Raw genomic sequence first — 15,495 nt, forward strand, 5'->3', positions numbered from 1 at the left:
ACTGGTAGGTCTATTACACATACGAACAACGTAATTCTCACACAAAAAATAATATTACACCTTAACTTGCAAGGAATTATGTCTGAATGTCTCCTAATCATTGTTTTAAATTTTATTAATGCAATTACACTACATTTTAGGGAAATACATGTTACTTTTATGCATTCTAATTAATTTATATGGTTGAAACACCGCCCATTGTGATCGGGTTAAGCGAGTCACATGGTCCGCCTTACGGGCTGTATTAGATCACGATGGCAGTGACACAATCTAGTGTTCCTAGTAAACACACGCTCCAAGCGGCTAGCAACTATCGCGAGAAATACAAAAAATAACCCCAAGCTTCGCGACTGTATATACTAGACTGTGTTAATATTATGAAATAAATATATTTAAATCGTATTAGTACATGTATGTTAGGCTGACCAGATGTCCCTGATTTCCAGGGACAGTCCCCAGTTTTGAGTTGCTGTCCCAGGGAGCAAATGTCCCCGTTTTTGTCCCCGGAAATTAATTTTGTCCCCAGAAGTTTTGATTTTGTTTCAATGACATTTTACATGTGAATATTTAAGTATCGTGATGAAACTGCTGCGATTCATGCACCTTTCTGAACGGTTCTCAGTATGAGACAGAAGAACCAGCGAGCACAATATGAGATTCTGCACTCTTTGAGAAGAACATAGCATCTTTGTCTTCATTTGCATTGCTCGGAAGCGTTAGAACTGCCGCAGCGTCCATTTTTAAGTAGTTCAAAAAATGAAAAGTTTTGTGACAAACCAACAGGTGAAAATTGCTGTGATGTTTTTCAACACTTCAAAAAAAATTCTATTCCATTTAAAAATCTTCCCAAAATAGTGTCATTAATCATATGTCTTTTCAGTCAGTAATTCGTCAGTTGAAAGACATTTCTCCACAATGAACTCAATCTGGATTGATGAAAAGTCAAGAATGAAAACTGAAACAGCCTTGCTACAATACAAATCTAGTCTTTCAGGTAAGGCTCCCTGTAAAGCAGACTTGAATAACTTCAAGGGAAAAATTGTTCCGGGGCCGGGTATCGATCCCGGGACCTCTGGTTGAACGTACCAGCGCTCTTTCCAACTGAGCTACCAGGGAACTCCACCCGACACCATCCCAACTTTTCCCTTTATATCCACACAACTCGCGTGGGCTGATGAAACGCCAGAGACCCACATCGAGTGCACACAATCTTTGTGTGACTTGGAATTGTGGTTTTCAGTTAACGTACACAGTGAAAAGTTGGGACGGTGTCGGGTGGAGTTCCCGGGTAGCTCAGTTGGAAAGAGCGCTGGTACGTTCAACCAGAGGTCCCGGGATCGATACCCGGCCCCGGAACAATTTTTCCCTTGAAATTATTCAAGTCTGCTTTACAGGGAGCCTTACCTGAAAGACTAGATTTGTATAATATATATATGTCACTGTGTACGTTAACTGAAAACCACAATTCCAAGTCACACAGAGATTGTGTGCACTCGATGTGGGTCTCTGGCGTTTCGTCAGCCCACGCGAGTTGTGTGGATATAAAGGGAAAAGTTGGAACGGTGTCGGGTGAAGTTCCCGGATAGCTCAGTTGGAAAGAGCGCTGGTACGTTCAACCAGAGGTCCCGGGATCGATACCCGGCCCCGGAACAATTTTTTCCTTGAAATTATTCAAGCCTTGTTACAAGTATATCTTGTATATCTCCAATAAATGATTCCTTAGCATCGCCATAGATACACTTGATTGTACTTCTCACTAGAAAGTTATTGAAATTTATATTTTCCCCGCCATTCATAAAATATTTTGATATGATACCTCTTGCACAAAAGGAGAGATCTATAACTGAAACTCGATTAATATATTTCAGTATTATTTGTATTTATCCTGGTAATAATGAACAGTTTGACTCGTAGACATTTTGTATTTACAGCATTAACTTCCCATGATTGTACGAGAAGATTCGAAGGAAATGGCAGTTACGTAGACTTTCAGCTCCCCACTACTATTATTAATGCACAACACAATGTCAATACGGTGGTTGCTGTCGTCTGCGATACAACGAACTTTTCTGTTGATTTTCGAGTTTGGCATTTTTTCCGGTTATTATATGCTTATTTAAGTTGTGTTAACTCTCGCTAGTGGTTTTATATTTTATTTTATCCGTCTTAGTATTTATTTTATTATTGTAAATATTTTTGTTTTATCACTATTATTATTATTATTATTATTATTATTATTATTATTATTATTATTAATGAATTATTTTGTATTACAATCTTTGTATCATTTCTGTCACGATTATTATTATTATTATTATTATTATTATTATTATTATTATTATTATTATTATTGTTGTTGTTGTTACTATTATTTATATCATCAGCATTATTATTGATATCTGTAAAATTTATGTAGACTACTGGACTGTACCCGAGCACGAGCATATGCTCATTTCGGGTATCTATCGAAATGTAAATTCAAATGTAAATTGTAAATAAATTTTGAAATTTGAAAAAAAAAAAAAAAAAAAAAAGTGAAAACAAACTTTCATTTCTCATGTGAAGAACTTAGTGTTAAGCTGTATGGGAACGTACAGATCCTTAAAAAGATATATTCTTCAGACAAGTACTTGTAAAATGTTTGTTTAGAGTTCAGTGTGTACAATATTATGTGAAAGATTTCAATGCTTGCATCAGTACTGAAATTGAATTCTTAGTGACCATAATTATGCATAGAAGTTACGTGTGTTTATTCATTTAATTCAAAACGTTAAGATACTCTACAAATTTAGTGTGCAAAGTTCCATAATTGTATCTACAGTTACATGTATTCTCTGCAACATTTCAACGGATAGTGACTAGATAAGTGTTTGTGGTTTTTCTTGAAGTTGCCGATGTCCCCTGTAGGACCATAAAAAATCTGGTCAGCCTAATATATGTATTAGTCTCCTTTCATTGGTAGAGAATACTAGACAGTTCACTAGTATCTAAGTTACAAAGACTAATACTTCTGTAGAACACAACCATAAAACTTCATTGTAATTTGTAAGTATGGAATGGTAAAGTACTATTGTACAAAGGTTTCTGTGGAACAGAAACTCTAGTATTTTTACTGCTTACTAAAGAATTTACTTGTAATGTACAGACGTGAACAAATTATTAACAAGATTGACGATTTTTATGATAATTCTGTTTACAAAATTTGACTTTTCAATTTAGACTACAGTTGACAATTTTGGATATTTCCATCATTACAGTAGACAGAAATATGCAAAAATGTCAACTGTAGTTTAAATTGAAGAGTCAAGTTTTGTAAAAATATATAATAAAAATCTTCAGTTTTGCTAATAATTTGTAAATTAGCAAAAATGTCAACTGCATTGAAGAGTAAAATTTTGTAAAAATATTAAACAAAAATCTTCAGGTTTGCTAATAATTTGGAAATATCCAAAATGTCAACTGTAGTCCAAATTGAAGAATCGAATTTTTTTAAAAGTATACAATAAAAACCTTCAGTTTTGCTAATAATTTGTAAATATGCAAAAATATCAATTGTAGTCCAAATTGAGGAGTTAAATTTTGAAAAATATACAATATAAATCTTCAATTTTGCTAATAATTTGGAAATACACAAAAGTGTCAACAGTAGTCTAAATTGAAGAATCGTATTTTGTAAAAATATAGTCTATAATAAAAATCTTCAATTTTGCTAATAATTTGTCCACGTCTGTACAACACCATACTTTTGTGGAATAGGCCCCAGTAGACACTATTTTTTACGGTACCAGTACTGTTATTGTCATCTATTCTTTACAGTTCAGCAGTTTTCGCAAATTCCATTTCTTTGATAAACGCTTTTTACTAGATTGCTATGAAGAACTTCTAGTTCAGTTCAGTGGTATAAAACGGACATTCTTTCACGTGCAAATGTTTCACAGACAGGTATGTGGGCAGTTGTATTTACCAGTAAATTACATTTTTCTACATACGGGTGTGTGTAAATGCTTCCTGGGAGGACAGTGGTAATTGATATGAGAAGCACTCACTCTTCTGGAAGCCAGTAGTGAAGCGATGATGCAAAGCTGTGGTGTGAGGAAGAGCTTGAGCCTCATTACAAGGCCGGCCATCACAGCGAATGCTGCCAGCTGAAGAATGTTGTACAGAACTTCTGGATCAACGTAACTTGCAAGTCGATTATCCGATCTGCTGGAGAATTAGGAAAGTCAACATCAGCAAAAATGCAATCAATCCAAGTGTTCATTTCTATTTAATGACAGGTGTTACTTACACTTAAGTATTACACTGCAAGCAACAACTGAGTACAGCAATAGAAGCAATTACGACATGATACAAATCAGCAATTTAATGATGAAATGAGGGGAAAAAAGAAACATTGTAAATATTTACAGTACTTAACATTACTCGAGCAAATAAAATCCAACCATCTACATACAGGTACGGTCACACGTCGCTACTTTTGCAGCGATGCAGTACAAAAAACTGTGCAACTCTCGTACTGTGACATGTGAACAACGGTTCAACCTGAAAAGTAGCGGCTGCCGAACCTGCTGCCCGGTACTTTTTCATGCTGCACACAGCTTAGAAGTAGCGACGTGTGAACAGGGTTCTCAGAGTTGCAGCCACAGCATTTTTGATATCAGTTTTGTTGAACTTTTGCTGCGGTTGCGACCAATGTTATTGTTTGGATGTATTTTAATGTTAGATGTGATGAAGAACAATGGAATCAGTCTTGTGGAGGAATGGGAATACCAGTTCAAGGTGGCACAATACATTCATTAATATTTGCAGATGATCAAGTGATAATGGCTCAATCTCGTGAGGATGTGAAATATATGATGAGAAAACTCCTGGATTCATTTGAAGCAGGTGGATTACAAGTAAATATGAAAAAAACTGAATATCTTGCAGTAGGTGGAAACGGAAGAGACATCTCCTTACACCAAGGAACTATTAGAGCTGTCCAAAAATTTAAATATTTGGGGTCATGTATTGATGATTTAGGGAGCTGTAACTCCGAAATAGATAGTAGATTGGTGCAAGCAAGAAAAGCCATAAGGATGCTGAATGGAGTACTGTGGAGCAGGACGATATTGAATGACACCAAGAAGAGGATTTTGACGGCGGTTGTGGGAAGTATAATGACATATGGTGCAGAGGAGTGGACATTGATAGAAAGTAAAAAATCTAAGATTTTGGCAGTGGAAATGGACGGAATACGACGTAGTGCCAGAGTTTCCAGATTAGAAAGAAGGAGAAATGAAGAAGTGAGACGGATGATGGATATGGAGGAGACAGTGATGGACAGAATTGAGAGACGAACTCTTCAATGGTATGGACATGTCAGAAGACTGGAAGAAAGTAGGTGGCCTAAAACTCTTTTGGAATGGTCACCTCATGGTAGAAGGAAGTGGGGTAGGCCAAGAACAACCTGGAGAGGACAGATCCATAGATTGATGAGTGACAGGTCCCTGGAAGGAGATGAATGGCTTGACCGGGAAGATTGGCGAATGGGAATACAGGGTAACCGCTAAATAGTGGAGAAACCCTCAAAAGTAAGTAAGTAAGTAAGATGTGATGAAATTAAATTATTTGTAACAGTTATTAAATGCACAACACAGTCTGAGCATATTTGCTGACAATATAATTCATATTTTTAATTTTCCGTAGCATGGTTTCAAACAGGAGGGTTGCCAACATTGATTACGTGAATATGCTGTTGGTTATCATTTAAGTATATAGGCATTTTTAAAAGCTTTATAGTAAAAATAATGTCAATTTCTGAATACTAGTTAGAACAGAAAAGGAAATAATAGATAAGTAAGCTTTCGCATGAGTTTATTAATAATGCGAACATAACCACAAAATGTATATTGAGAAGTCAACACGGAGATGGAAACCTGCAGCATGACTGCGGCTGCAAAAGTAGCGCCTTGCGTGTGAACAGACTCGCAACCTCCAGTTGCAACTTTTGCAGCACTCGGGTTGCACAGCACGAAAAGTAGCATGCAGCGCGCTACTTTTGGCTTGCGTGTGAACACGACACGCAACTTTTGCAGCTGCAGTACAAAAGTTGCGCAGCAAAAGTAGCGACGTGTGACCGTACCTTAAATTGTAAATAATTTTATTATTATTATTATTATTATTATTATTACTATTATTATTATTATTATTCCGAAATTGTACTCTAGATACATTATTATATGCAGATGGTCAAGTTCTTTTTGTTGCAATTGAAGACGAGCTACAATACTCAATATATCACCTAGATATAATAGCACAAAATTTCAATATGAAAATTTCCCCAAACAAAACAAAAATTATGGCATTCCAAGATAGTTATGCCCAGTTAGGAGTAAAATTTGCATTGGAACCCATATGTTAGAACAGGTAAACTCATTTAAATATTTAGGTTATAATTTGACATATTTACCTGTTACTGATATATCTGAAAATATTCAACATTTTAATGGAGCCTTAAGAACCATCAACCAGGTTTTCACAACCACGAAAACCCAAAAACATAACAGGTTAAAAGCATATGAAGTTCTAGCAAGACCTGCCCTCATGAATGGTAGTGAGGCCTGGACTGTCCGAAACTCAGATGTTCAACGCCTAACAACTGCGGAAATGAGATTTCTAAGGAGGACTGCCGGCTACAGCTTGCTTGACCACAAAAGGAATGAACTAATTACAAATGAATTGAAAATTACACCTATTTATGAACATCTCAACCACTATAGACAAAAATGGCTTAACCATGTCAATAGGATGGACCGTTCCAGACTCCCAAGACAAATTCTCCGCTATATACCACATGGAAGACTATCTTTGGGACGCTCCCCTGAAAAGATGGACGGAAACCATAACAGGCCACTAGACCTAATACCTGCAAGGACGACGACGATGATGATGATTATTATTATTATTATTGTTTTAAAGTTTGTAATAGAATGAGTACACAGAGATATTCCATCTTGTAGCAAGTGTAATTACACAAACTTACTTACTTACTGCTTTTAAGAAACCCGGAGGTTCATTGCCGCCCTCACATAAGCCCGCCATCGGTCCCTATCCTGAGCAAAATTAATCCATTCTCTATCATCATATCCCACCTCTTTCAAATCCATTTTAATATTATCTTCCCATCTACATCTCGGCCTCTCTAAAGGGTTTTTTCCCTCCAGTCTCCCAACTAACACTCTATATGCATTTCTGAATTCGCCCATACGTGCTACATGCCCTGCCCATCTCAAACGTCTGGATTTAATGTTCTTAATTATGTCAGGTGAAGAATACAATGCGTGCAGTTCTGTGTTGTGTAACTTTCTCCATTCTCCTGTAACTTCATCCCTCTTAGCCCCAAATATTTTCCTAAGCACCTTATTCTCAAACACCCTTAACCTATGTTCCTCTCTCAAAGTGAGAGTCCAAGTTTCACAACCATAAAGCACAACAGATATTATAAACGTTTCATAAATTCTAACTTTCAGATTTTTTGACAGCAGACTAGATGATAAAAGCTCTTCTCAACGGAATAATAACACGCATTTCCCATATTTATTCTGTGTTTAATTTCCTCCCGAGTATCATTTATATTTGTTACTGTTGCTCCAAGATATTTGAACTTCTCCACCTCTTCAAAAGATAAATTTCCAATTTTTATATTTCCATTTCGTACAATATTCTCGTCACGAGACATAATCATATATTTTGTCTTTTCGGGATTTACTTCCAAACCTATCTCTTTACTTGTTTCCAGTAAAATTCCCGTGTTTTCCCTAATCGTTTGTGGATTTTCTCCTAACATATTCACGTCATCCGCATAGACAAGCAGCTGATATAACCCATTCAATTCCAAACCCTCTAGCTATACAAACTAGCTACATTTAATAAAAAGCCATCTCAGTGGCCTAAAAAAAGTATTTTCACCTTTGTTCATTTCCTTTGGACCTGGAAAGGAACTTTGATATCCAACACCAAAACACCGCCACCAGAGACAGGATTACTGCTGGCAGAAGAAGTGTTTCTGTCAGTTTCCACAGTGTCTCCAAGGGTAGGAAATCAAACTCTGGCGAGCATGTGTACAGCAATGTATGGAAGTCCCGGTAGCCTGTTAATTTGGATTTCAAGACGTTGATAATGTGACTCTGCAACAAAATTAACAACACTGTTTTCATCCGTTTCTATTCTTTTGTGAAGATAATTTTTTTATATTTCTGTTTGAGAACGGGTAACTATTGATGACAGAAATTACATTGATAATCCCATGTGAACGTTTCTCAGCCAATGAACAAGCTCAATGACGCTAGAGTGACCAATGAGAATCGAATTATACTGATAGTTAAAAGCATGCTGCTCAAAATTGATACATGATAGTTTCTTTTCTCTTACGTTCATTTGTTTCATTTGTATCAACTCTGATGTATCAGCAATCAAACGATTAAGTAAGACTCGACATGGAACAATAAATTAATTATAATAATTGCACAAATAATTACTATTAGTAAAAATGTTTACAATAAAATTAAACATGTTGAAAATTATTGATAAGCAATGATAAAAAAGTTTAAAATAAAGTGTTGTTATAACCTCAAATGTTCAGTTGTTTTTATTCTAAGGAGTCTTTTATTCTTATCATCTCTGCTTCGATTCGACTGTTTTTCTGGATCTTATTATCACAGTCAAGTATATACAGTCACGAAGCTCAATATGTAGGGAATATGCATCCATAGATAGTTGCTAACCACTAGGATCGCTACTATCGCCTCATCACAGACAATGTGAAATAGTACCGGCACAGTCTATTGTTCTTAGTACCCTCAACAACTCAAGCTTCGTGACTGTATAGGCCTATATTAGACTGTGGTAGTACTATAACCTCGAAAGTTTAGTTGTTCAGAATTACAGTTCTTCGGATTGGAATTATCTTGCTGAATACAATTCATGACAATAGTTATCCTCAGGTAATTTAGTTTGGAACAACTGGATAATACGCACGGCAGACCAATATCGATAGTCGACTCTACTCGCTGGCCACTAGTCACCGGGCCGTACCGAGCCGTATCAAACAAAATATAATCGAAATGGTGGTAGTCAAATTCGCGACTATATTCTTAAATAATTCACTCCATTAGTCAAGTTCAAGGTTTTATGTAGTACAACGGCGGTTTTTTGAATGCATTAAATGAAAATGAAGATGTAATAAGATAATAAACTAGGTTATCACAAGGAAATTAACAGGAAAAAAGATGTGTTTCACGGAATACAATTAAAATGACGGAAAGTAAATTTCCGGTTAATGTTCGCCAAAGCGTAAAGTACGTAATTATGACGGCGTTGCTGTTTTATTTCTGGCCTATAGAAAAATACCTAGCCTTTTACGAAAAAAAAATTTAAGGACCGTGAAATTATTCACCGCTTTCATTATAGGCCTATTATTTTTTAACAATATTACGAATCAAAAACTGTCATATTATATAATTTTAACTACTACATGGACGAACCAAATCAAGCTAACCTAACCTAACCTAACCAAAGCTAACCTAACCTAACCTAACCTAACCAAAGCTAAGCTAACCTAACCAAAACTAATCTAACCTAACCAAAGCTAACCTAACCTAACCAAAGCTAAGCTAACCTAACCAAAACTAATCTAACCTAACCAAAGCTAATTTAAGCTAACCTAACCTAATCTAAGCTAAGCTAACCTAACATAACATAACATAACCTTCGTAAATGCAAGGCCTGTAACCGGAGCAAGAAGGGATCTCAATCATTTAATCTGCAAGTACACGCAAAAATAAATTCAAGTAAGAATCACGCTCCCACTGCATGAGAGGTCCGCGCATGCGCTACAGCAAAACTGTTTCTGTCCCGAGCCTCTCATCTAAGGCACTCGTCATAATTTACTCGCAATATTTACGCAAATACACATTGTCGCTAACAGTGGTGCTATCTCTCAATAATGTTCAGAACGAAGGAGGTAGACAGAGAGAGAAAAAATTTCTCCCGCCAACTACGCCACACACCAACGTCACGTTCTTATGTTGGTGACATTGTGTATTTACTTAAATTTGGTGCTAAACATAACGGCACGGTTCAAAGTGACCGTGCTAATTCTCCAGTATAGCGTTTAGTTTCGCTTTTAAACTCATGTTTCCTGTCATAATTATTTCGAGACAAGTAATTATTATGACAACAAACATTAGTTAAGGTCAATTAAATTATCGAAAAACTATCAGCACTCATTGTATCATAGAAGATAACAAGTGTGTGAAATTATCAGTTAATTTTAACATTAAACTAGAAAATGAATCACAGCAAAATTAAAATTATAACTCTTACATTACTTCCTTTGAGGACTGCTCACACAAATTGGAATACATTAAAAACTGATTGCTTAAAAAAAAAAATAATAATAATAATAATAACAACATTCTTAGACTCTTATAATTTGGAAATTTTCAATACTTAAAGCTAGACAGCAACTATGATTCGTTTCAGAAGATGCATAATTCAGGATCAGATTTGTTTCCATAGTTACATAAATAGGAAGCAGATTTAATAATAATGTAATTTGTTTCCATTTTCCCATAAATAGGAGGCAGATTTATAATATTAATGGTTCATACAGAACCTGTGCATCATGTGATAACTTCTTGGAGAAGGTGTCTGATTCTATTGTTTCAAATATTCAGTAAATGACACATAAACATAAATAATAAAATAACAGTAATACAACAAACAATAATAAAGATCTAATTTCAAATATTGTCCCTTTTTTACTTCAAATAGTTGTTGTTGTTTTCTAATGCCAGGCGTTTGACAATAAAGTCATTTGACCTCTTGCACTCCAATATTTTTCAAAGATATTATCATGGTCAGCCACTGAAGCACAGATTTTGAGGTGTTCCGAATCCATTTCTTGGTTTGAGTTGCACAATGGGCAGTTAGGGGACTGATATATTCCAATTCTATGCAGGTGTTTGGCCAAACAATCATGGCCTGTTGCCAATCTAAATGCAGCTACAGACGATTTTCGTGGTAAATCGGGAATTAACTGTGGATTATGATGCAGAGAGTTCCGTTTTTTCCCTTGTGATTGTATTATCAAATTTTGTTTGTTGAAGTCTAAGTATGTAGATTTAATAACTCTCTTCACAGAGTAATACGTAGATTTAGTAACAGGTCTGTAAGTAGCAGTGCTGCCCTTCTTTGCTAGTGAATCCGCATTCTCGTTTCCCAGGATTCCACAATGGGATGGTATCCATTGGAATGCAATTATTTTATTGAGTGATATTAATTGAGAGAGCATCTTAGTTATTTCTGCTGTTTGAGATGAAGGTGTGTGTTTAGAGACTATGGATAGAATAACTGCTTTGGAGTCTGACAATATAACTGCATTCTTAAATTTATTGATGTGAAATAGAATATTCCTAAGACTTTCACTTATTACAACAATTTCTCCATCAAAACTTGTTGTTCCATACCCAAGAGATCTATAAAGTGAGAAGAGACAGCACGTAACACCTGCACCGGCACCGGCACCTTGTTCTCTGGAGATCAAGGATCCGTCGGTGTATAAATGAAGCCAGTTTTGTGGAGGGTACCTAATATTAATTGTCTCTAAAGACAATTGTTTCATTATTTCAATGCTTACTTCTGATTTCAGTGATTCTTCTGTTAAATTTAGATTATATTCTATATTTAATAGAGTTAAAGGGTTTGGTTTAATTTGTAAGTTTTCTTTTAAATTCGGGATATTGATTTTCTGTTTTAATTCTTGAACCATGGATATGAAACTTTTTTGAGTTTTCAATCTACAGAGAGGACTGTATGATTGCCAATTGTTTCCTGGTAATCTGATAAGTTTTTCATATTGAATCAGTGCTTTTTCTTCTATTGTCATTGTGATGCTGTCAATATTAGTGAGGAATCTCATAGAATCTATTGGAGTTGTTTTGATTCCACCAGTAATGAGTCTGAGAGCTTGGTTTTGAACATATTCTATTTCGTTTATGAAAGGTGAAGTAATTAAAATTTCTCTGCAGTATGTTAGCACAGGCTATATAAACATTTTGTATGTAGTGTTCAAAGTTTTCCTAGAGCATCCCCATTTATTTCCTGCTAGTCTTTTTAGAAGGGAGACTCTTTTACGAGCTTTTTCAGAAATTACTTCAAATAGTTGGTGACTGTCTAGTAAATGCAAATTAAATAATAACACAAGTACCGGTAATAAAAACAAGTGTTACTCTCAAATATTCTAGTTAGGTTTCTACACATTCATGTTCAGAAAATAGGTGCTGGCCATGAAAATAGCCACTGCAAAATATGAAATGGATGTTTCCCATTGGTATGAAATAAATGTATCAACATGACAGGTGACGTGCAGTTCACGACAGGATCATATTGGCTGTCTGTGCATGCACGGACATGTTTAATAAAAAAGCCTACGAATCCTCATGCAGGTACAAAATACTAGATAAATGGACAAAGTTAGGACTCTGCTTGTAAGTTATACAAATTGCATTACATACTTACATCATCCTTATAGCCCAGAGCCTGGGACAAGCGTGTTTTCAGTGTGATTGTGCCCAACGTGGTGAGACAAATCATCATGAATCCCCTGGGTATCGAGTTGAACTGAGTCAGAGTTGGTTCGAACATGAGCATCACAATAAGCAGCGATGCAATCAGGCATGTTAGGACTGAAGTCAGCAACAATTCATTGCCGAACAGTGAAATGCCTGCCTGAAGTATTCCTAGCTGTGAACACAAACACCTCTTGTTGCAGAATCTTTAGATACAACCAGACTCAATTACTGTGTAAGAATACTGCGAGCGACCAACTGGTAACAGTCTTGCTTATGTTAACTATGATAATGTTCAATTAATTCTCTTTTATTTATTTGAGTTTTTATGTGCAACACCAGGTGATAAGTTAAAACATCTCTTATTCTTCTACAGGGTGATTCAGTGACTAAGTTACAACTTTTAAGGATGATACAGAAGACAGTTATAAACAGTTGTCAGTGTAACCAGCTAGAATAAATCTCAAGGCCATTCTTGTGAAGTCTGATTGCAGACAACTTGATCCTGCAAACGATATTTTGACTGATTAAACCTTACAACTTTCATTGTAACTTTCAACTTGCTGATATGGATTTCATTTATGGAAGAGCAAAAGTAAGAAATGAAGAGAAGAAATAAAAGAAGGGAAATTTATTTGAATCAGACAGAGCTAAAAGGAATTAAGTCACTTTTGACAACTTTTCAGGAGAAGCAAAAAATATTCCACTAATAACACAAATATTATATTTTTATGTTATAGAAGACAAAAGAATATTTAAAAGTCTTAGTTCCTTCTTCCACCGTTCGATGCGCATGACATCAGTTGTTCAAATTGTTGCATAACCCAAAATTTCATATTTTGACATAATTCCTTTTAGCTCCGACTGATTCATTTATATATTTATTTATTTACAATGGTGGAGTTAAAGCCATCAGGGCTTCTCTTTCAAACCACCAGAAATGTAATACAACTACAGTAAAATCCCTTGTAACGGGCAATACCAAAACAATGGCACTTTTGGCTGGGCAAAAAAGAAGTTTAAATCTGCCACATTGCCACAGTCTGGACCATCAGGTTTGCCACATTAGGAAGATTGCACGAACTTTCATTTTCAGTGAATACTGTGATCTAAAATTAGTGTATTATTTGTGTTGTGGGATGTATTTTAATACGGAAAATCCACACAGTTTTTATGTTTATTCAGTTATGAGCAAGTGATAGAGAAATAAGCTTCACAGGGCTGCAATTTCAACATTTGAAACCATGAAATACGAACTTTTTTCTGTCTATACCGGTATTTATTCAATTATCCGGCAAAATCTCGTATCCGGAACTAGCCTGGTCCCTTTGGTGCCAGATAAGAGGGATTCTACTGTATAAGAAAAAGTGTACATCATTATCATGCAAATTAATACTGCTATGATGGTATAGCTTATGTTAAGGTACGGTCACACGTCGCTACTTTTACAGCGCTACTTTTATACTGCAGCTGCAAAAGTTGCGTGTCGTGTTCACACGTAAGCCAAAAGAAGCGCGCTGCATGCTACTTTTCGTGCTGCGCAACCCGAGTGCTGCAAAAGTTGCAACTGGAGGTTGCGAGTCTGTTCACACACAAGGCGCTACTTTTGCAGCCGCAGTCATGCTGCAGGTTTCCATCTCCGTGTTGACTTCTCAATATACATTTTGTGGTTATGTTCGCATTATTAAGAAACTCACGCAAAAGCTTCCTTATCAATTATTTCCTTTTCTGTCATATCTAGTATTCAGAAATTGACATTATTTTTACTATAAAGCTTATAAAAACGCCTATATACTTAATTGATAACCAACAGCATATTCACGTAATCAATGTTGGCAACCCTCCTGTTTGGAACTACGCTAAGGAAAATTTAAAAAATGAATTATATCATCACCAATTATGCTCAGACTGTGTTGTGTATTTAATAACTGTTACAAATAATTTATTTTCATCACATTTAACATTAAAATATATCCAAGCAATAAAAGTATCATTGGCACATTTGGGTGGTAACACTGGTTGCAACCGCAGCAAAAGTTTCAACAAAACCGATATCAAAAATGCTGCGGCTGCAACCCTGAGAACCCTGTTCACACGTCGCTACTTTTAAGTTGAGCGCAGCATGGAAAAGTAGCGGGCAGCAGGTTCGGCAGCCGCTACTTTTCGGGTTGCACTATTGTTCACGCGTCGCAGTACAAGAGTTGCGCAGTTTTTTGTACTGCAGCGCTGCAAAAGTAGCGACGTGTGATCGTACCTTTAGATTGTAATGCAGGTTCTAGTTGCATGGAATGTAACAGTACGGCCTAAAGAAAGCCTGCCTACTTTAAACAGTAATATTAATTTCATGTGACAATGGATTTGTGATAACTCATGCCTGCATTCTGAATGTATCACGAATGTTATGTTATAAATGTTATGTTTTTATTTAACGACACTCGCAACTCCAGAGGTTATATCAGCGTCACCGGATGTGCCGGAATTTTGTCCCGCAGGAGTTCTTTTACATGCCAATAAATCTACTGACATGAGCCTGTCGCATTTAAACACACTTAAATGCCATCGACATGGGTGATAGTTGTGGAAGAGGAGATGGAAGGCGAATAAGAGGAAAAAGACAAGGAATAGGTGGGAGACATGAAAGAGGGGAAGACCAGAAGTAGGAGAAAGATCAGAAAGAGGGGAAGATAAAAAAAAGGGGGGAAAAGGGTGAAAAGGAGGAGATGAAGGAATAGATGGAATTGAAGCAAAAAGAGAAGATGAAGGATGTGGTATAGGATAAAAGACGTGGAGAAGATGAGAATGGGAGAAGTGTGGAAGGAGAAAGAAGAGATAGAAAAGGAAGAAGAGAATGTGGCAGAGGAAGAGAAAAATAATGAAGCAGAGG

General features: G+C 36.0%; 1 protein-coding gene across 3 annotated transcripts in view; it reads right to left on the minus strand.

Annotated features, from left to right (window-relative positions):
* The window catches only part of LOC138714699 (protein C-mannosyl-transferase DPY19L1), a 52,248-nt gene that overhangs the window by 17,707 nt on the left and 19,046 nt on the right, over positions 1–15,495 (minus strand). For 2 of the 3 annotated variants that reach the window (XM_069846765.1, XM_069846764.1), the window contains 3 exons: positions 12,562–12,786; positions 7,951–8,168; positions 4,047–4,206 (listed from right to left, as the gene is read on the minus strand). In XM_069846765.1, the coding sequence (XP_069702866.1) occupies positions 4,047–4,206; positions 7,951–8,168; positions 12,562–12,786 (603 nt within the window). The remainder of the gene's footprint in view (positions 1–4,046; positions 4,207–7,950; positions 8,169–12,561; positions 12,787–15,495) is intronic. The other variant, XM_069846768.1, reaches the window with a different exon arrangement.

This window comes from Periplaneta americana, chromosome 15, assembly GCF_040183065.1.
Source record: "Periplaneta americana isolate PAMFEO1 chromosome 15, P.americana_PAMFEO1_priV1, whole genome shotgun sequence".
Lineage (NCBI taxonomy): Eukaryota > Metazoa > Arthropoda > Insecta > Blattodea > Blattidae > Periplaneta > Periplaneta americana.